The sequence below is a fragment of the Neoarius graeffei genome, chromosome 15, assembly GCF_027579695.1.
Source record: "Neoarius graeffei isolate fNeoGra1 chromosome 15, fNeoGra1.pri, whole genome shotgun sequence".
Lineage (NCBI taxonomy): Eukaryota > Metazoa > Chordata > Actinopteri > Siluriformes > Ariidae > Neoarius > Neoarius graeffei.
The window spans coordinates 37,592,065-37,616,183 of NC_083583.1; the positions used below are offsets into that span (position 1 = coordinate 37,592,065).

General features: G+C 37.4%; 1 protein-coding gene across 3 annotated transcripts; it reads left to right on the forward strand.

Moving 5' to 3' along the window:
- The first annotated feature begins 1,316 nt into the window (after window positions 1-1,316).
- hsh2d (hematopoietic SH2 domain containing) lies at window positions 1,317-22,969 on the forward strand. Of its 3 annotated transcripts, none has more exons than XM_060941255.1 (6): window positions 1,317-1,508; window positions 6,584-6,721; window positions 9,019-9,108; window positions 9,232-9,397; window positions 18,183-18,353; window positions 21,839-22,969. In XM_060941255.1, exons 1-6 carry the CDS (start codon window positions 1,498-1,500, stop codon window positions 22,250-22,252), a joined length of 990 nt encoding a protein of 329 aa, XP_060797238.1. In that variant the 5' UTR covers window positions 1,317-1,497; the 3' UTR covers window positions 22,253-22,969. The 3 variants fall into 3 exon arrangements, with proteins under 3 accessions (XP_060797238.1, XP_060797239.1, XP_060797240.1); XM_060941256.1 differs by having other exon boundaries at window positions 1,317-1,420; XM_060941257.1 differs by lacking the exons at window positions 1,317-1,508; window positions 6,584-6,721 and adding an exon at window positions 8,061-8,892.
- The last annotated feature ends 1,150 nt before the right edge of the window (window positions 22,970-24,119 follow it).

Genomic DNA, 24,119 nt, shown 5'->3' on the forward strand with positions numbered 1-24,119 from the left:
TATAATACGTTAGAAATCCGTTTCCTTTAAAAATGTGTTGTTATGGTTTGTTTTTACCTATCCAGAGCAGACGCTATTGCTAACGATAGCTAACTAACTATTGCTAACTTGAATCTGGTCCACCATCTTTAATTTGTCAACAACAACAAAAGCATGTGAACACAACACACTGGTAAATACCACTTCCCAACTGGAAAATATCATCTTCCCATAGCACATGAACGCAGCATAAGACCTCATAAATAGCCTAGTGTAAACTAATTGGTGTATTAACTGTTTTATCCACTCATTGTCTATTTTATTTTCTATCTGAAACTTACCCATTTTAAATCACTCTTGGTTTAATATCTTATATTTCTCTTTATCTATCTATCTATCTATCTATCTATCTATCTATCTATCTATCTATCTATCTATCTATCTATCTATCTAGTGTTCCGAGGCCATGACTATGGTAAAACCATAATAAATTGCAATGGAATTGAATTTATTGACTGGTTATATAATGACCTTTCTTATTTTAACATAAGATACGTATTTTAGCCCTTAATTTGGGAAATAACTGGTACCACTGAAAGCAAATAAAAATAAATGTACACTGTAAAAAAAATATTTGTTGTTTTAACTTAAAAAAGTTAGTGCAAGGGCTGACTTAAAATTTTGAGTTCACTGGAATTCACATAGTAAGTTAAATTGTTGTGAACTTACTATATTAATTTCAGTGAACTCAAAATTTTAAGTCAGCCCTTAAGGCAACCCTTGCACTAACTTTTTTAAGTTAAAACAACAAATCATTTTTTACAGTGTATAGTTTATTCACAAATGCTCTCTATAAACCATAAGCATATTGAGTTTGGGTCTTGGCTATCACCAACATGCACCAGAGTACAGGAAATCACAAATACTAGATAGAAAATTGCCCCCCCCCCATTCAACTACACACCCACTTTTGGTGAAGGGTATGACTTTCCGAAATTTTCCCTTATTTTGAGTTAAAAATCTGGGAAATATCCCTTTTTTTCAAACCTCAAAGTTGACAGGTATGGTTCACACGAAAATTCGGGTAAAAAAAAAGACAGTTGAAAAGGTAAACACAGCTATTAGAGAAATGGATTGCTTCACATTGCCAGTCAAACTCTTATGGTTGTCAAGGAATGTCAAGTTAGCTTGCCCACCACGGGCTTGTTGCTGTGGGGGAAATTGACACGTGACCAATTCCTGCAAACGGCCTATTGTCAGAGCTGATGGTATAGTAAATTAATCAGCACCTCCTGACCAATCAGAATCGTGCGCACGTGTGCGCGAGAGAGAGAACTCCTCGCGCAGCTCTGTTCCCGGAAACTGCGCGCGAGGACGGTAAGGACAAATGAGCAGGTGTTGACGGTAACTAAACAGCTGTGAAGATCTGGGATGTGATGACGTAAGCTATTAACTTTAACTCTGAAGTGTAATGTGTGATGTTGATGTGACTGAGAAGCTCGAGCGTCGGACAGGTGGATGAAAAGCAGGTGAGCGCTCGCGACCTGTTCTTAACGTCTTACAGGTAACGCTGGATAACAACACTGACGGAGGAGTGAACATCTTAGCGTTTCAATATCATATAAACATGGTGTCTTTTGTATAAACTGCAGTAATAAATCAAATGAGAAGGGTAGAAATTTGAGAAGGTGCTTTAAAATGTCAGGTGAGATCCGCAACTAACAGGAAACATGCAGTAGAGTTACTGTTACTTCCCCAAAGCTGATTACTTTCCTAACAACACTCCCTATTCCTGTTGTACCACAGCAACTGACCACCAATTACACTTATTAAATGTATACTTTTTATTAATTTTTAGTTAAATTTAATGTTGAGGAACGTCCGCTAAATGAAGCAGGTTAGTTTCTGTTCTTCCTTATGTTATAGCAGTTATAAACAGAAGTTCCTTCACCAACCTCACCTTTTCTCTCTCTTGGTGTAATAACACAGAAATTAACTTCAGAAAAGGGTTGTTTTACAATCAGGGTACAAAGTTTGTGTCAAATTCAAATTGATTCAAACTGGTTCTTGTACCAGTTTTTAAGTGAAGGACGAGTTAAAGAACAGATAGGCATGTATAATAGTTTGTATTATAACAAGATTAAGTGTAGCTTTAAGCAGGGCTGGGAGAAACAAATGAAGTGATTCTCGGAGAGGACATTTTTTTTTTTTTTTTTGACAATTCAGAATCCACTACTTCCATAGTGCTTTTAAATATAAGGCTGTAAGCTTTGTGTTAGTTGTCTCTAATATATGTCCCAATGTCTTGACCACATTTTAGGATGAAAATAATCATTTTAGATATGTTATTTTATATTGAAAAATTAGCTGTCTCGGAGAGGACATTTTTTTTTTACACAATTACATACTAATTTGATCAAAATAGTCTGAAAACTTACTGGCATTCGACATTAAAACTTAACTATGTTTCCAATGATATGGAACCAAATATTTGTTTTATGGTATAAAGAATGATTTAAGTGCATCCCTTTTGGAGCTACCTGTGGTCAAAAAAGCACTTTTTCTAAATAGCACGAGTAATTTTGCTAAATATGACATATATTGCCATACATTCACCCAAAATAACGTTATCACCAAATATTTTTTTTGCATGGTAAATAGAGCTATCACAGGGCTACAATAAACAACCAAGTTTATTTAGTCAAGCCTTTTGATATTGAAGATAATAAGTGTTAAATGTGATTTTTAGCTTGCGTACCCTGATTGTAAAACAACCCAAAAGTTACAGCTTTACCGCTGACTGTTACCCAACTCTGACACTGGAGACTCCTTCCGTAAAACTTAAATAAATAAAACATCTCACGAAAAAATTCACCATATCAACAATTGCACAGATTTTTTTAAACATCTGTTTTCTGTGGCGTGATCAAATCTAATCTGAGTAATAAAGTATATAACATTCTTTCTGAGGCAACATTGCTGATTATGAACTTAATTACAATTAAGAGTAACATCAATTTTATTTATTAATTTATTACTGAGGGCGGCACGGTGGTGTGGTGGTTACCACTGTCGCCTCACAGCAAGAAGGTCTGGGTTCGAGCCCCGTGGCCGGCAAGGGCCTTTCTGTGCGGAGTTTGCATGTTCTCCCCGTGTCCGCGTGGGTTTCCTCTGGGTGCTCCGGTTTCCCCCACAGTCCAAAGACATGCAGGTTAGGTTAACTGGTGACTCTAAATTGACTGTAGGTGTGAATGGTTGTCTGTGTCTCTGTGTCAGCCCTGTGATGACCTGGTGACTTGTCCAGGGTGTACCCCGCCTTTCGCCCGTAGTCAGCTGGGATAGGCTCCAGCTTGCCTGAAACCCTGTAGAACAGGATGAAGCGGCTACAGATAATGAGATGAGAATTTATTACTGAATTAAAATCTACACACATGCATCAGGACTTTATATGTGTCTGGACACAAGTCTGGATACACCTACTCATTCAGATTTTTCCATGTTTTGATTATTTTCGACATTGTGGGACGTATATGGTAAACAAAAGTGTTAAAAAAAAGTTTAATATTTTTAGATTCTTCAAACTAGCCAGCGTTTACCTTGATGATGCTTTACATGCTATTGGCATTATCTTAACCAGCTTCATGAAGTAGTCACCTGGAATGCTTTTCAATTAATAGCTGTGCCTCATCAAAAGTTAATTAGTGCAATTTCTTGCCTGATGTATTTGAGATCAAACAGTAAATAATAAAAATACAGTAAATGGCCCTATTCCACAACTGTAGTAATGCATGTTATGTCAAGAACCGCTCAACTAAGTAAAGAGAAGCAACCTCCATCATTACTTTAAGACGTGAAGTGACTTAATTACAAACCCAAATAAGAAAAAGCTGGGACGGTATGAAAAATGCAATTAAAAAAAAAAAAAGCAGTGACTTTTAAATTTACTTTGACTTGTATTTCATTGCAATCAGTATGAACCCAAGATATTTCATATTTTGTCTGGTCAACTTCATTTCATTTGTTAATATACATCCATTCCTGCATTTCAGGCCTGCAACACATTTCAAAAAACTTGGGACAGGACAATTTAGGGCTAGTAATGAGGTTAAACAATTAAATAATGATTTGAAACAGGTGATTGTAATCATGATTTGGTACAAAATGAATATCCAGGAAAGACCTAGTCTTTGAGGAGCAAAGATGGGCCGAGGATCTCCAGTTTGTCAACAAATGTGTGAGAAAATTATTGAAATATTTAAAAACAATGTTACTCAAAGAAAGTTAGGAAGGGATTTGGATATTTCACCCTCTACGGTGAAACATATCATTAAACGTTTCAAGGAACTTGAAGTTTCGATGCGTAAAGGGCAAGGGCGCAAGCCTAAGCTGAACACCTGTGATCTTCAATCCCTAAGAAGGCCGTGAATCAAGAACTGTCATTCACCTATAGCTGATATAACCAAATGGGCTCGGGATTACTTTGGCAAATCTTTGTCAAGCACTACAGTATGGAGTTACATCCACAAATACCAGTTAAAACTTTACTGTGCAAATAGGAAGCATTATGCTAAGTGTGTCCAGAAGTGTTTTTACCTTCTCTGAGCTCAGAGGAAAGTGGAAAGTGTATTGTGGTTAGACAAATCAGTATTTCAGGTCTTTTTTGTAAGAAATGGACTCTGTGTGCTTCAGGCCAAAAGACGAAAAGAACCATACAGACTGTTACCAGAAACAAGTCCAAAAGGGTCTGTTATGGTATGGGGTTGTTGTCCTTGGCAAAGGTAACTTGCACTTCTGTGCGGCAGCATTAATGCAGAAAAGTACATTGAGATTTGGAGCAATATATGCTGCCTTCAAGACATCTTTTCCAGGGATATTTCAACAAGACAATACAAAACCACGTTCTGCACACATTACAAAGGCATGGCTGTGGAAGAAGAGGGTGTCTGTCCCCAGCAGAGAATGTGTGGCGAATTTTGAAACAAAAAATATGACAACAACGACCCCGTACTGTTGCACACAGAATGGGACAAAATAACACTGGAAATGCTTTATCACTTGGTGTCTTCCATCCCTAAACACCTTTTAAGTGTTGTGAGAAGGAATGGCAACATTACAAAGTGATATGCTTTACCATCTCAACTTTTTTTTGAAATGTGTTGCAAGAATCAAAATTGAAATCGGTTTATTTAAAAAAAAAATCATGAGGTAAAACATCAAATAATGTGCTGTTGTATTGTCTTGAGTGCCATGGAGGTCAAATATTATTTACAAATCATTTTCAATTTCAACACACTGTATCAACTTTTTCTAATTTGAGGTTGTAGTAAACATAAAGAAAAACCAAGGTGTGTTCAAACATTTGACTGGTACTGTACATAAATGTGAACTTTTTTCCATCCAAAATTTCTAAGGATTTTTCAAGGTCTCCTCCTGGTTGTTTTAATATTTTGAGAGTCTAATGCATTTATATTCAGTTATTTTTCCTCCACTCCTGTTTTTGGTTTTGTGTTACTCCAGTTTCTGAATGTTTGTTGACTTTTTTTTTTTTTTTTGTTGACCATCCATCCTTCTGTCTGTTTGAGATTCTTGTTGGTGCGATATCCCAAGAACGGTTTATATCTCGAGCAGTTGAATATTTGTAGAGTTTATATGGAATTATCACTGTAACCAGCAGATGAACTGATTCGAGTTAGGAATTGATCAAAACAGCATCAAGTTCACAGCAAGATCTGATGTCTGAAATAGTTTTTCTTCAATAGGTTCCTTCCTGTTTGAAGTACATATTAAGGGATACATATTAGTAAAAAATGAGGACTAGACTTGTTGGTGGCAGAGGCATTCCCATCAACGCCACTGGCAAGCAGTCTGCTTGTTATTTCTTTGAGTTAAAAATAATTCAGTAGTTGGAATAAGCTGAAGATTAATCATAATCCAAACCATTTCTGTGTAAATTCTCTATAATTATTGACACAATCGTATTTTTTCACAATTATACCATTCGTAGGATTTTTATGCATTTATAAATAGTGAATAATAATAATAATAATAATAATAATAATAATAATTTCAATTTATATAGCACCTTTCTCACACCCAAGGTCGCTTTACAGTTAGGGGGGAAAAAAGTTGATGTTGAATACAGTTAAAATGCTTGTTTGCTTTAAAGCAAAGAATTGTATAATGTTTAAATTCGAGTGTAACTTCAGAGATTGATGCAGATAGTCTGCAAAGTCATTAACATCGACTCGCTAATCTTTTGAGAAGAGAAAAAAAATTTTTTGACACTGCATAAATATTCATTCTGCTTCTCATCAGAGAGTTATTTAAGTTTTTTAGTTTGACTTAAATATTCAAAATGTATTCAAATGAACTAAGAAAACCTGTTTGACTTCTTTCTTTCTTTCCTCTTTGTATCCATAAACATGTTATGTCATTGCACTATTATCTCCGCTTCATGCTATTCATGATTATTTGCATTTGTTTTCTCTATGATCAAGATGAAAACAACCAGAAACTTTTATATATATATATATATATATATATATATATATATATATATATATATATATGAGATTATACATTACTTTGTTGTTTTTAAAATTAGGGCACAGGTTGTAAGCGGAGTCATGGCTGAAACGGGAACACCCAATGCACTCACTACCTGGTTCACTGAGTACCAGAAGAACCACATCATGAAAGATGGAGTGATTCCAAAATGGTTCCATGGCACCATATCCAGGAAGTAAGACTCAGAAACACTGCTACTGATAATCACAATAATACAGATCACAGGCACACCATGTGTTTTTACATGAATAGGGTATCTCAGATTACATTGCTTCACTGAGAAACAGTGAAATGCTATGATGAACAATAGCATGGTTTTCAATATCATGCTTATTATTTTCCTTAAATTCCATATATAGTCGAGCTTATTTCAAGAAATAAAACCTTGAGTTTATTTTAAAAAATAAAATAAAATCAGTAAACTTTGTTTTTATGCATTAACTGAAAAAAAGACCCTTATTTTTTCAGTTTATGTATAAAACAAAACTCATTCAATTAATGTTGCTTTCCTATTTCAGTTAATAATTTCCGCAATAGTTTGCATCCCCATTTACATGTTGTAGCTCAGTGGTTTAACTTTTTATAATCAGGGAATACTTAAACTGTTAAAAAAAAAAAAAGACCCCATTAGTACAAATTTATTTTTTCCAACAAACCATTAAAAAAAGGCATTATTTACATGTGATAATGTTTTGTCTTTTTATTGGAATCAGAGAGTTTTATTTCTGACATTTCAACTCTTAGAACATTATTATTATTATTATTATTATTATTATTATTATTATTATTAATTTATTTATTTATTTGACTTTATTTGCAGCCATCATCACTTTGATAAAAGTGGGTTGTTAATAAAATGAGAAAATCATGGACCCACTGGTTATGTTTCACAGATCTCAGACACCAATTTGAGAACCATGGCTCTAGCTTATCCCTGCCTAACAAATATATGTAAATAAAGTCCTATTTAAAGCTCAAACTTTAAGGAAGCAAAGAAGAGATATAAATATCTGAATGGTAAGAACCATGAATTTAAATCATCATTAAATTAATTGCATTAAAATATACTGCCTGATCAGAAAATGTTGCCATTTGGATTTAAATAAGCAAATACTTAAGAGCCTTTGATTGGATAATTATTACAGTGATTAATATTTTCCAGCTGGCAACAATTCTTTTAGCCCTAACTGATGTAGTGAGTAGCTTCTCATTTCTGAAACAATGATGTCAGAAGACGTGTCCCGTGGTCGTGGAAAAGATCTTGCTGTGTTTCAGAAGGGTCAAATTATTGGCCTGCATCAAGCAAAGAAAACAGCTAAGGAGATTGCTGAGAACTCTCCAGCGCATTATTAAAACCTGGCAGGATAGTGGTAACAGTCAACTTTTTAAAAATTTTTTATGTTTTTCCCCCTAACAGATTTGTTTGTTTTTCAATTGAATTGTACAGATTATAGGTCACATTAAAGGTGGGAAAAGTTTTGAAATTATTTATCGTGGTTTCGTTGTTTTTACATCAGAAAAACCTATCATTTTAACGGGGTGTGTACACTTTTTTTAGCCACTGTATAACACCAAAAACAATATACAAACAGAATATATTCCCTCACAAGCCTTTTCCTTCAGTCTTTTACTGTTATTAAGACAAAAACGCAGCTTGTCATGTTACAGAGAAACCATAAAGTCTAAGCTCCTCTGCCCTGAAGACTTTCCTGTGTTGGTAAACATAAAGCTACAGTATTTACCTCTGACTGTTACAAAGCACTGACACCGGAGGCCCTTTCAATAAATGTTGTAAACATCTCTTTACAGTAAACTTAATTGCGCAAGTTTTTAAAACTGTTTGTGTAGCATTCTCCATACAAGTCCCAATGAATGAGTTGTTATAATAGAAACAATAACCCATTAGAACGAGCACATAACCACATTAACCTGTGATTTGCAGCTCCACTACGATCAGAGCTGCAGTTATAGAAATGAATCAACACCAGCATTCATCAGAACTGTTATAATGTGGCAAAAAAGAAAAACATTTAAACAGCCGACTGAAAAAATGACCAATCAAATATTAATAAGCTTACTAAGAAAGTACTGGTGCACGATGCTTCATTTATTTTTCTTATTACCCAGTTTAACCCTCAAGAGACTCTTGCCCTTTAGATTGTAATGGAAAAAAAGTGATAGGTGTACCTTTAAATTTTGAGTCCGGCTAAAGAAAATAAATTTGATGCATAATGAATAATAGGCAGGGAGTAGTGAATCGTCATCTACTGTCTGAATCATCACAAAACAAAAGAAGCAAACTTCAGACGCACACGCCTTGGCTGACGGACTATATTTAGGTGAAAGGTGAACCCTGTGCACTTTGTTTGACCAAAATTATTATTTAAGAAGATCCAGAGTAAAACATGTCAAGCTCTGTATTTAGAATGTTTAACATCTCAATTCACATCAGCTGCTGCATATGTTTTACAGGCAGGCCGAGGACATGCTGATGAGCAAACCACCAGGCTGCTTCCTGATTCGTGTCAGTGAGAGCAGAATAGGATACAGCTTGTCCCACAGGTGAGTCACGAACTTTCAGAGCCAGTGAGTCAGTTACTTTTATGACTTTCTTGGCCTGTATTAAAAGAAGCAAATGTTTAGCACATGCCTCATAATGAGATCTGTGTTTGTTTTCATGTTTAGAGCTGAGGATCTCTGCAGACACTTTATGATCGATATGCTTCCAGGAAACCAGTGTCAGATTGTAGGTGACAGTCTGCAGCATCGCTCTCTCCATGATCTGGTAGCCTTCCACAGCCAAACTCCAATTCGTCCCTACACTGAGCTGCTCACCGTAGCCTGTGAACAGGTCAGATCCTATTTCACTGCATATTATTAATAACAGGCAAACCATTATTATTTATTTTATTAAAATCAAAAGGTCATTTACAGCAGGTGTGTGGAAACAAGACTCAAATCAAAACACAGAAGGTTAAGTACTACAAATTAACAAAAATGTTTAATTTGATAAAATGAAAGTCGAATATAATAAAAAAAACCTCATCTTTTCAAAATGCCTCAAATTGTACTAATTTCATTTCAGGTTTTTTTTTTCTTCCATCTATAGACCCTTTGCATTGATGTGACACTTACATTAGCAACCGTTGCTACCCTTTTCCTGGGGCACAAGCGAACTTTGTTTACATACTGAAAACAAGTGATATTGAAGATGTCAGATGTCTGTAGTCTTTACTACCGGATTACTTGGATAATCTAAGTCAGAAAGAAGCAAGGGATAGATACCCTTATGAAAAAGAAGTCTACTTCAAGTTCATTTTATTAAGTATGCTTATGTAACGTTAAAGTATATTTCCTGAAGTATACTTAAGTATACATTGATATCCGTATACCAGGTATACGGACATCAATGTACTTACAGTAAGTAAACTAATCTAATACTTCTTGGGACTAAATTGGCCCACTTTCACTTTAAAAAAAGTATACTTTAAGTCTAAGAGAAGTAAACTGAGTATGCAACTAGTATTTTTTATTTTGTACTGCAAGTATACCACAAGTAAACTTGTATACTAATAGTTTACTAGTTCTATACTTGTAGTCCACTCTTTAGTTTACAAAAGCATACTTCATAGTATACTGGTAATACTGTATACTATGAGCTTACTTGTTTTATACTTCTCATCCACTTTTTAGTTTACTAAAGTATACTTTGTAGTATACTGGAAATATACTATTGGTTTACTCGTTACACACTTGTAGTCCACTTTTTAGTTTATAAAAGTATACTTTATAGCATATTGGAAATATACTATTAGTTACTGGTTATATACAGCTAGTCCACGTTTTAGCTTTGAAGTATACTGCAGTTACCCTTCTAGGTATACTATTAGTTTTCTAGCCCTAACCCTTACCTCATGCACACTACCAGTAGACAACTTAAGTGTTTTGTACCTTAAGTTAAAATTTAGTTATAAAGGTAAGAATTCACAAAATAACAACAGATACTCAGGATTAAAAACATTCATTTTCTTTAAAAATCAAAATTTAAAGCAACATTGTATTAAATGCCAAAGTATAAAAACATGGCAATGACAACTGAAATTGGCATCCAAGCTCTAAAGAAAAATAAATAAATAAATAAAAATTAATTATCCCACTCAGGAGAAATTAAAAAAAAAAAAACCTTATGTGGAACCACAGAGGGGTGGCACGGTGGTGTAGTGGTTAGCACTGTTGCCTCACAGCAAGAAGGTCCTGGGTTCAAGCCCAGCGGTCGATGAGGGCCTTTCTGTGTGGAGTTTGCATGTTGTCCGTGTGGGTTTCCTCTGGGTGCTCCAGTTTCCCCCACAGTCCAAAGGCATGCAGGTTAGGCTAATTGGTGGCTCTAAATTGACTGTGAGTGTGAATGGTTGTTTGTGTCTCTGTGTCAGCCCTGTGATAACCTGGCGACTTGTCCAGGGTGTACCCCGCCTCTCGCCCATAGTCAGCTGGGATAGGCTCCAGCTTGCCTGCAACCCTGTAGAACAGGATAAGCAGCTACAGATCTGTCTCATCGCAAAGAGCAACTTTCTGAAGGTATCTTGACCATGCATTAGCCTCTAAACTGCGAAAATAGTCGGAGACGGTTTCACTAACTCTTTACATGTTGGCAGCCAAATTGCTTTGCCTGACCACCACTTCATTCACCGGAAGTAAACTTGCAAGCAAAAGTCATGTGACTGAATACAACCTGTAAAGGTTCCCCCAGCCGGAACGGTCAACCTCTCAAGATCAATGCCTTCGTGCCACCTGCAGAATTCTGGGGCGAAAAAACACCGCGAAAAACAGACCAGAAAAAAACAGAGATTGGTTTCACCGTCATTTATTCACAGTTTTTTCACCAAAGATAGAGCATCCAAAAAAACCTTTTATAACATCCAAAAAACTGTTTATCTCTCTAAAGGCAGCTGTGTTTGTGTGTTGTGTCTGTATGCGAATGTGTGTGTGTGCGCAGATGTGTGTGTGTATGCGTGTAGGTGTGTGTGTGCGTGTGTGTGTGTGCGTGACCTTGGCGGCTATGTATGTGCGTGTAGAGGGGTGGGGGTAGGATGTGTGTGTGTGTGTTGTGTGTGCGTATGTGAATGTGTTGATATCTTGTGGCTAGGTCAGCAAATCACATCTTAATTCCATCAATATGTATGTGTGTGAATGAAACCTTGGATCAATCATAAGCAAAATATCCTGTATACATTTCATATCAACGGATGTTCTTAACAACTCAGCATTTACGCACGACAGAGCGCGAGATGTTTTTTATGACAATTTTAAACAAAGACACTATGTTTAGTCTTGCAAAGAAGTGTCTTCTCCACTGGAAGAAGGTCACACAGTAACTTTTACAGGAAGTTATACAGGAATAGTTCATAAAGGATCTAAGAAGCTTAAATATTAAAATCATGAAGTCTTAACAATCCTATATTACATTCTGCATTCTAAAACTATAAAACTAACTTAAATCACTTAATGCAGCTTTAAATCTAACATTCAATCATTTCAATTTCAAATTCAACACTGAAGAGACTGGTTAAATCTAACAATCCTAAATCACGTTCTGCAGCTATAAAACTAACTTAAATCATGGCTTTAAATCTAACACAACCTATATTCTATTCCAGGTTAACCACTCGCACAGAATGACTGACTGAAAAACATTTAACTCCTTGTCAGTGAAAAAAAAAATGGCAAGATGGTGGCCGCACACTGCAACTGTATGGCAGGCCTTGGAGAGAGCTATTCTCACATAGCATCATTGTTGTGGGCTATCGAAGCTGGAGTGAAACAAAGGGATTCACTAACAGTTACAGATAAAAAGGCATACTGGGTTTTTCCTACCGCTGTGAAAAAAAATCTCCTACTCCCAGATCAGAGACATTTCCTTTCTAAAGAAATGCCAAAGTCAAGTTCCTAAGTCATAAGACAAAGTTCCAGGGAGACCTTTTATCTTTTTCTCTAGTTGAATGATTGGAACAACCAAAAACAGTGCAAAAATGAACCATATTTAAGACAGATTAAGCCTCGCTCACAGGTAAGACCATGCCTGGTTGTCCCCCAGGAGAAATTATCATGTGATGTGTGATGTCATGCACAATGGGTCTATTCCAAGAAGAACAGTATGGTCACTGTTAAAAATGTGGACTGACAGGTCCAGAGGCCACCTCTTCTTCAGTGAGACTGACAGGCAGAGAGGCCACACCTCCTGCATTGAGGTTGGCAGGCAGAGAGGCCATGTATTCTTTAGTGGCACTGAAAGTTATAAGGCCATGCCTCATTAGTGGAGGTTGACAGGCAGGGAGGCCACACCTCTTTTACTGGGCCTAACAGGAAAGAGGCCATGCTTTCTTGATTGGGACTGACGGGTATTGAGGACACACCTACCCCAGACTTTGCAGTTACAATCCCCTTTTACACAACCTGTTCAAAGTGGGAATCTTATGCCTTTATTCTGCCTCACATTCTGTGTAAAATGTCCGAATATAGAGTGGGAGAGTCCGTGCTCTTCCACCTCTGAGTCAGAATGATTTATAGCAACAGAGGCGGATCTATGTCTGTGTAATGGGGACAGCCGGCATTGTGGAAAATAGGTGTGATGTTTTTGACACTGACATTCATTTTTGACATTCCTCTTTGCCTCAAATCACTTCCCACTTCTCTTCACTACCTCCTCCAACATACATCTGATCACACAGCAACACTGCTGCCATTTGAAGAGTGGTATTAATGTGCACGGCTAACAAAAGCACCTCAGCACTCAGTTCACATGGATTAAAGTTTTCCGTCGTGTGACGGATTTCCGTCAACTGAATTCTCCCAAGGTCAAATGTGAGGTCGGTGCTGATCCGAGGAGAATTAAAATGACGGGTGGTTGGGTAGAGATTGGGTTATAACACTGATGTGTTGCAACACCATCAACTATCAGCAGGGTTTATTTAACTTTTTTGTTTTTGAGCCATGCTTTGTGTCGTTCATTTCCTATGTTTGATCATGTTTAAACGTTCGCTGTCTACGGTGCGGCATTAAAAAAACATGCGCTGTCAAAATTGGCAAAATACATTCCCATGTGCTTGGCGTGCTTGTGTCTGACCATTTCTGTTTTGTATTAAATTAAATCTTGCCAAAATGACTCAGTTCAAACTTGGACATATAGAAATGGAGCATGTTTAAAAAAAAAAAAAAACACGAAAAAATAAACCCCGGAAAGCCCGCTCCTCTGCTTCAGCCAGACTTGAAGACCCGACGGTGCAATGCTTGCAGGCTGTCAGAAGTAATTAGACCTAAATTTATAGCTAACAAATCAGCAGACGCCCCAATTATTATTTTCGTTAGGTCAATGTATAAGGTATGTTAGAACCGTGCCTTATAGCCTACGTTATATCACAATTTAAAGGACGTTTGAGGAGTTGGAGGCTGCGAGCGCAATGATGTTCCGACATGCGCTAAACTTTATTCCCTGAAAATCCTACACCAGCGTTCAATGCCCCAAACAGTCAAAATGTCTAGAAGACTACGGTTAAATAATAATCATAGCCTACTAAGTTAAATTACGTCAAAACATCTGTTTCTGGCCTATGAAATGATGGAGGAAAATGAGAACGAACGCAAAGTAGATAGCAGCCAACTTCACGCGATCTTTTAGGTAACTTAACACTCGTGTTGGCCACAATCAGGGGTTAAATTGGGATTGGTTATGTGGGGGGGCTCTGCCTCGTACCCGCCCCTGCCCCCGCCCCCGCCGCCCTGCCCCAATATACTTTTTGGAAAATAACCCTCTAATTTGATAACCATATCATATTGCACAGAGATATACACCTTATCTGTGTGTTGTAGGCCTATGTGTGTCTTGTAGTGCCCCCCTACACATTATGGCAGTTTGAATGTAGATTGATTGGCCAATGTAACAGATTGTACAGGTTGTTGTACATTGGTTTGAAGGAAATGATTAGTGGGGGGTCTGAGGGTCCTCCCCCAGAAGTTTTTTATTATCATACATGTTATTTGCTGAATTCTGGTGCATTTTAATAAGTTGTTAGCTGACTTTACAGAGGTAGGTTGAGCAATATCATGTTAAATCTTGTCACATGCCTACAGGTGAAAAATGTGAAGGAGAAATGTTCAGTGAGAAAATTTGAAGGCTTGCACAATCTTAAACCAAAACAGTTGATTTATTTTGGAGGATAAATGTTAAATATGCCAAAACACTGTCAGTCAAATTGTCAATCAAATATATTCATGCAGTGAATGCAACCAAATACAAACAACACTATAACATTGGAAGCATTTATTATTATTGTTATTATTATGTATTCAATTATTTATTTGGCATGTGGTGCTTTTTGTATTGTCTAGAACATGCATAAGATGAGCATATTATAGCAGCAAAATAGAAGCACAATCATTTGAATGCAGCAAAACTTTTGCTGCATTTAAATGATTGTGCTTCTATTTTACTGCTATAATATGCTCATCTTATGTATGTTCTAGACAATACAAAAAGCACCACATGCCAAATAAATAATTGAATATATAATAATAACAATAATAATTACACTAATAATACACTAATAATATTAACAATAAATAATAATAAATTAACATTAAATTAAATATTAACAATAAATAATAAAACACTAATAATATTAACAATACAGTGAACATAATCATTATCATATTTTTTATTATTAAAAACAAAATATCAAATAATACTGAAGAGGGGAAAAAATAATACTGATCTAAATATGTTGTGTTTTTATTTTTAGACAGTATGTGTTTTGCTAAACACATACTGTCTAAAAATAAAAACACAACATATTTAGATCAGTATTATTTTTTCCCCTCTTCAGTATTATTTGATATTTTGTTTTTAATAATAAAAAAATATGATAATGATTATCTCCCCCTTCCCCCTGGCTAATTTCTGTCGATAAGTGGGGACTATGGAAATTGAACTCGCCAAATGCACAGACAGTTCGTTCAAGCACCTCTGATGGATTAGGATCGTATGCAGGTAAAAGGGGAGACGGTGTACGGAGAAAATTATAAACAAGTCACAACACTGAAACACAAGCCCAAAAACCCGCAAACCACGACTTCTGATTTTTTTTTAAAGCGAGCTCACAAAAAAAAGAAACCCCAAAGTCGCTTATAAAAAGCAGAATTGGCAACCCACGCAGTGTTCCAGAAACCAGAATCTCTGATCGCAAGTTCTGTTCTAAATAGCTTTGACAGGTCGTCTTGTTATCAGGAAAACTATGATCTATCTCATAAAAGTCATGGGTTTATTGATTAATAAAACGATATTTCATTATTCAGAACTGAAAATCGTGAAAAGGGTTTGTTGCTTTTGATGTGTGCGTGATCATATGCCATCCGCTCCGAGCTTATGTGCCGGGGCTCAGCCCCGGACAGCCCCGGCCCAATTTAACCCCTGGCCACAATATTTCTCTTAATAAAATCTTGAATTGTTTTTGAAGTCGCATTCAACACAAAGTAAGGTCAAACCCCAATTTTAATTTAAGCGAAGATTCAAACTTTTTTCTATATTGACGTCGAGCACAGAGGAGCATGTCATTCTGTTTTCGGTTTCGGCAGCATGGATGCGCTTTACATGAAAGAAGGCACTGATGTGTCTGCCATCGATAAAGGTGTAAAAAACAAGTGGAGGTGGGCTTGGCTGTACGAAATAGGTGAAAACGGAAAGCCATTTAGTTCATGGTGCAAAAAACTAAACATTCCAGGCGCTTGCATTTGTGTGGTAAACCCATGCCTTCTGGACGAAAACCCCGCCCCCAGAAACGGGCATCAGGTGTCCTGAAGTTAGATGACTGTGGATTCACAGACAGAGGTGTAGCCTCGTCAATGTTGTGTTACACTGTTGTGTTTATTGTTTGAATATGGTCAATTCAATACAATTGTGTTGAAAGCACTGTGCAATACAGCAATAAATGTTTGCACTTAACAAGTAGAAGGGCACTCTGACAGTGCATCACAAAGGTAGCTGAATTTAACCCCCCAGTGCTTTGTTGTTTTTACAGCTGAATATCTCAAAAACGAACAATGGTGAAGAATCACTCAACAATAAATTGAATATATTAATCCATTAATTAATTGATGATAAAGTTATCAGTTCTAAGTTAACCATTCTCAGAATTTCATCGAAATCCACCCATAACACCCCCACGTAGAATTTCATTGAAATCCACCCATAACACCCCCCCGTAAATTTTCATCCATGCAGTTCACCTGCCATTATTGTTTTAAAAGCAATGGCACTATGTTTAAGCTTTTCGTATTTCCAACACATAATATTTTATATTATATGGAACTGAGTGTTTTACTGGGAAATACGCCACTCGTATTTTTCATATGAGCTACATCCGGGACATGGAGATTCAAAACTGTGACATAAATCTCTGTCACTCATGAGGAAATCGATTAATTGTTTTGATATATTTGGGTACTTTTTGTTTGTGAATGTGTCTCATCTCATCTCATTACATTATCTCTAGCCGCTTTATCCTGTTCTACAGGGTCGCAGGCAAGCTGGAGCCTATCCCAGCTGACTACGGGTGAAAGGCGGGGTACACCCTGGACAAGTCGCCAGGTCATCACAGGGCTGACACATAGACACAGACAACCATTCACACTCACATTCACACCTACGCTCAATTTAGAGTCACCAGTTAACCTAACCTGCATGTCTTTGGACTGTGGTGGAAACCGGAGCACCTGGAGGAAACCCACGCGGACACGGGGAGAACATGCAAACTCCGCACAGAAAGGCCCTCGCCGGCCACGGGGCTCGAACCCGGACCTTCTTGCTGTGAGGCGACAGCGCTAACCACTACACCACCGTGCCGCCCGTGTGAATGTGTCTATATAATAAAAATAAAATCACATGTTGGCTTGAAGATATGAAGTTTATCTTCTTGTATTGAAAAACTCACATTTTTCAAACAAAATACATCGCAGATCTGAATGACATATTTCACTCCGATGACATCACTCCCAGTGTTTTCCCGCTGACTTGACATGCGACGTCAAAATGGCAAACTGGTTCAAAGTAAAAATTATTTTGATTAAGTTGCTTTTTTGTTGTTGTTTTTTTGGGTGGATGTGTCCATATAAGATAAAGAACATGACACAGTGGCACAAAGATATGAAGTTTATCTTCTTGTGTTGAAAATATTTTCACTCATTTGCTTCGCTAACTCGTGAATATATTCCCCACTCGAAAATAAACGTCATATCTTTGCGCCACCCTGTAATATCCTCTATATACGTCACCCTAGACGCCAACGCTCCATTGTGTTATATGTCACGCCTCTGGTTACGGAATATCGGCACACTGTGTAAAAACACACTGGTGCGGTTTTATGCCGACTTTATTTGGTTTAGTGTAAACAACCAAAGCTGGAATATTAAGTAGTGTTCTTTACAGCTGTGGTGTGGAATATTTGTGTAAAAAGGGCTACAGTGATGCTCAAATCCATTAAGTCACCATTTCTGAGCTACACTTGCCCAATTCTGAATCGGTGCAGCCATATTAGAAATAAACTTGTGCACTGATTCAAATCACCATCTCTTCAAACATGTTCATGCAGGCTGACCAAAATGTCTACGAAAACATCCCTCCTCCCCTGCCAACACATCGTACATCTCTCCCCCCAATTCCAAACCAGAACCTGAGCATCTCATCAGACGTTTCAATCAGCGCACCAAGGCTCTATCCCAGTCTAGAGCAGGAGCTTAATGCTTTCAACCTGAGCAATGTGGTAAGTGATCAGCACAGGTTTGGCAAGCCAATACCAATTTTTTTTTTGTGATATTATGATGATACTAGTACAAGTTCATTTGTATCTGTCTTGTGGCTTTTTCTTAATAGGGTTAGTTTATGTAGGGAAGAGCAAACTGACTGGTACAGCTAACTGTACTGCACAACCTACATATAACCAAAGATATCATCATCTGTGAACTTTTGTTGTTTGTTATTTTGATTTTCAGTCAATTTTCTCCAAATGCAGCTATTCGTACTCATTAATTAGGTCTCATCAGTCTACAAGGGTAAAAGCAAACCATGCTTTCAAGCAAAAACAGTTGGTGCATCTTTTTAAGCTGCTGATTATGCAATGTCTTAAGAGAGCCACAATAATACTAGATTATAGTTTTTTGTACCTGACCTCGAAGCTGTTTTAGGCGACATCTTACTTGGCCCCACCCACTCCAACTAGCAATTTAATGTTAGTTAGCCTTTAGACTACTTAGTTAGTCATTAACTTTTACAACTGAACAGCAAGCAAAAGCAGAACAACTGTCAAAAATTAATTACTGTTCATTTTCTACCAGTGGCAGCCACCTGGTTTCCTCTGGGCTTTTTTGTGGCTACTGCCTCACATAGAGGCTGTAGTCATTATGTCATCATGTTGTAAGAATGAGTGTAACAATTGCGCATGCGTATACACGTGTTCCGATTAAACTGGCCGGTGAGTGTATACAATTTGGTTCACCATTCGAAATAAATGGAGTAGACTAAAGAAATCGCTTTCAGACGTGTTTATGCTTATTACCGACAGAAAGTGCGTTCCTATTTTAAAATATACTCCAGGTTGTCCCCCTTTCCCCGCCTTCTTCGGCCAGTGGTCCCATGTATGATGGAGATGTGACGCACTTCCGAGTTGTTACAGGAAGTTGTCGAAAAGAGTATTGAAACCACTGAGCTCTAGCACCGGGCCTTTTCCGGGAAATTAGAGTTTCGGTCATGGCGACAGCGTGTGTATGTCAGCCTTGCTTCGGAGGTTTCAGTTTCAAAAACTGTAAGAGGTAAGAGTAGAATACAACCCCGATTCCAAAAAAGTTGGGACAAAGTACAAATTGTAAATAAAAACGGAATGCAATGACATGGAAGTTTCAAAATTCCATATTTTATTCAGAATAGAACATAGATGACATATCAAATGTTTAAACTGAGAAAATTTATCATTTATAGAGAAAAATTAAGTGATTTTAAATTTCATGACGACAACACATCTCAAAAAAGCTGGGACAAGGCCATGTTTACCACTGTGAGACATCCCCTTTTCTCTTTACAACAGTCTGTAAACGTCTGGGGACTGAGGAGACAAGTTACTCAAGTTTAGGGATAGGAATGTTAACCCATTCTTGTCTAATGTAGGATTCTAGTTGCTCAACTGTCTTAGGTCTTTTTTGTCGTATCTTCCGTTTTATGATGCGCCAAATGTTTTCTATGGGTGAAAGATCTGGACTGCAGGCTGGCCAGTTCAGTACCCGGACCCTTCTTCTACGCAGCCATGATGCTGTAATTGATGCAGTATGTGGTTTGGCATTGTCATGTTGGGAAATGCAAGGTCTTCCCTGAAAGAGACGTCGTCTGGATGGGAGCATATGTTGCTCTAGAACCTGGATATACCTTTCAGCATTGATGGTGTCTTTCCAGATGTGTAAGCTGCCCATGCCACACGCACTAATGCAACCCCATACCATCAGAGATGCACGCTTCTGAACTGAGCGCTGATAACTTGGGTCATCCTTCTCCTCTTTAGTCCGAATGACACGGCGTCCCTGATTTCCATAAAGAACTTCAAATTTTGATTCGTCTGACCACAGAACAGTTTTCCACTTTGCCACAGTCCATTTTAAATGAGCCTTGGCCCAGAGAAGACGTCTGCGCTTCTGGATCATGTTTAGATACGGCTTCTTCTTTGAACTATAGAGTTTTAGCTGGCAACGGCGGATGGCACGGTGAATTGTGTTCACAGATAATGTTCTCTGGAAATATTCCTGAGCCCATTTTGTGATTTCCAATACAGAAGCATGCCTGTATGTGATGCAGTGCCGTCTAAGGGCCCGAAGATCACGGGCACCCAGTATGGTTTTCCGGCCTTGACCCTTACGCAGAGAGATTCTTCCAGATTCTCTGAATCTTTTGATGATATTATGCACTGTATATGATATGTTCAAATTCTTTGCAATTTTACACTGTCGAACTCCTTTCTGATATTGCTCCACTATTTGTCGGTGCAGAATTAGGGGGATTGGTGATCCTCTTCCCGTCTTTACTTTTGAGAGCCGCTGCCACTCCAAGATGCTCTTTTTATACCCAGTCATGTTAATGACCTATTGCCAATTGACCTAATGAGTTGCAATTTGGTCCTCCAGCTGTTCCTTTTTTGTACCTTTAACTTTTCCAGCCTCTTATTGCCCCTGTCCCAACTTTTTTGAGATGTGTTGCTGTCATGAAATTTCAAATGAGCCAATATTTGGCATGAAATTTCAAAATGTCTCACTTTTGACATTTGATATGTTGTCTATGTTCTATTGTGAATACAATATCAGTTTTTGAGATTTGTAAATTATTGCATTCCATTTTTATTTACAATGTGTACTTTGTCCCAACTTTTTTGGAATCGGGGTTGTAATATAAAGTACAGACAATTGGTATATTTTACTTCTGTGATTTTTAAATTGTTCATTTTTGTGGCTACTGCCTCATAGAGTGTATATATATATATATATATATATATATATATATATATATATATATATATATATATATATATTTACTGTAAGGACATGGTATCAGAAAACAATTTCATTTATAAGCAGTAGCCACATGTACCCGTAGGGTACCTATTTTCTTTTTTAATTTTCGGAAAATAAATATGTGTTGTTTTCAAATCCCTCATTCTTATGGGGTCCTCTGGTGGCTCATCCAGAGAGTAGGACCATTATGCCACAAAAACTCAGATACTTATTGCTGTTGCATGTCCCATCCTGTATTCAAAGTAGAAATAAGTGGTGTTTATCCAAAGTATTTAGACAAAATTTCTACTCTTTCTGTGTGGCATGGCTAATCTTAGTTAAGCATTAACATAATCAATCACAGTGCTAATATTGTCCCTCTTTTAAAATTTGTTGAATAGGGGAAAGTCTATTGATTGTACATGTGGGACATTTAGTTCTGTTGAAGGATATAGCAGTCTGGGACTCTTGGGCAGAGAGATGTACCTCAGCTGTGCTTATTAGAATATCAGGCCACACACAAACATACATACACACGCATGCACGCACACACACACACACACACAATACATTTTTCCGATTGCTCAAGTTCTTTTTCTTTCCTGGGTGTTTAATATAACACTGTGCAAATATACTAACTTTTTTTTCTTTTTTTTTACATTATGTTCCTTGATACTCTAGGTATATTACATGATCTCAGAGTCTTTTTGGTATATTGCAGGAATCTCCTCTAAACCCTACACCACAGCCCAGATCAAAATTCATCCTCCTGCAACCAGAGAGTACTGCCATATGGCACTCTGCACATGCTAAAACCACTGCTGGACAAGAGCAACCTACAGATTTACCAGCCGTTTGCAACCAGATAAAATCTGAAGACAAAGTGCCGCAAAAAAGTCAGGTGGAGTCGAAGCATGCTCGCATAAGCATGATTCAGTGCAAGAATATCTTCAAGAAGAAGAAGAAGAACCATTCAGATGAGCACACATGCATGAAAATCAATGAAGCTAAAGTCACAACAGAACTTGCAGCATTGCAGATAGCTGCAAACAAGGACCACCAAAAGGTGGATGGTGTTTCTGGTATGTTACCAGCGGAATATCTAAATCCACCTCCATTTGCTCCTGGTTACTAAAAGATGAGCCAAAAGACTTAATTTAAAAAAAAAAATTTTAAGATTTCAACACAGCCATTTATGTATCATTTACTATATTTTATTGTTTTGCCACACTCCAGGAATGATGTATAAATCTGGAATAATATTCATTCACACCACTGTTTAATGCTCAATTTTTATTGTTCAGAAGATGTTGATTAATCTTCTGTAAGAGCACCTCTGACAGCTGCAAGTACGGGTTTATATTAATGCACTTTTTATTCCTATAGTAACTTATACAGGGACACTTGTATAATGGATGCTCCATGTAATCTATGTTTTAATAGTAAAAGGATTATAAATAGTATGTTGTATGTTTAATTTAATTTAATTTTTATTTAACAAAGAAAAAGGAATAATGGTTGATATGAAGTTTTCTCTGTGGATATGTGAAACATTCATGGAAGAAGTCTCCACTGTCAGCACTTTAACAGTAAGTTTTCAGACACATGAAAGTCTTCATAACAGACGATTTTGTGCTTTATGGTTTCTAACATTATCAAGCTTCTTTTTTTTGACTTAAAGTAAGGGGACAATTGTTTATAGATTATGTTTATATAATGTAAGTGATAACAAGAACCAACTTGTTTCACTAACTTTCCCCAACATTTGTAATGATATAAATGTTTAAAAAGCATGACCTGTCATTTATTAATAAATGAAGAAAATTGCAATAGTTGGCAAATTGCTGTAGTATGAGAGGAATAAAACAGTTTGTAATGTGCTCCATTTCCTTTTTGGAGTCTGACAAAGACAGCATGCAAGTTATCTTCTTGCCAAAGTCAAGCACACTATTGTTCTTCTTAAGTTTACTTATTCTGCCTTATTCCGACACGTTTTTTGGATCCACTACTCCTCCTAGGGCGTTCAAGATAGAGACACTGTTCCAACTCTGAGACGTCTGGCCCGAAGTGGTGTAGTGTGCTTGTATACAGCTTTTGGATCAACGTGCCTGTTCTCTTGTTCTTGTTGTTTTTCTTTTGTTTTTTTCCCATAGAGAATGAATAGGGCTCATGAATCGAATCGTCCTACTCGGACATGCTCCATTGCAGATGCACCAAACCTCATGTTTGCCAACTTCAGGCCAACTCCCCCGACACATACATGCAATCGGTTCTGACCCGCACTCATATTTTTCCCTTTCTTTTTGCTTATCCCTTTTTCCTCCATAGGCTTGCATTGATTTTTGGCCACATTGAAAATGAATGGTGTTTCAGGAGAAAAACTTTCACTCTCCATCAATTTTTTTAACCAAGTGACCAAACTTCAAGAAACTTCACTTGATGCCTCAGGCCAAGTCCCCGCACAGATCCATCCCCTCATCGGAGACCTGCACTCATCTTTTCGTTGGTTTTCACACATCTCTTTTTACCTCCATAGGCTTCCATTGATTTTTGGCCCCATTCAAATGAATGAGGTTTTGCTCAGTAACACTTCACCACACAAACTCCACCAAACTTCATATGGCACCTCAGGCCAAATCACCCATCACACACATGATATCGGTTCTGACCCGCACTCATCTTTGTCTTGCCTTTCATCTGTCCATTTTTTCTCCATTTTGCCACTAATCAATGGAAGCTTGACTGAGTCATTCCTCCCTTCCCCCATAGGCGATGATGCATTTGGCAAGGATCTGCTTATTTGAGACTTTGACAGCAAATCAACTTCAACTCAATGGCCACTTTATTAGGAATACTTACACGCACACACAATAGACCCCTTTGCAGTAAACGTCATTCATACGTAAGCGGAAATTGCGCGCGCAGCCTGGACCCAAAAAAGACTCAGCGATGCCTAGTTGTTGTGTTGTCGGGTGTCAGAATCGTAGCAGTGATGGGGTTAA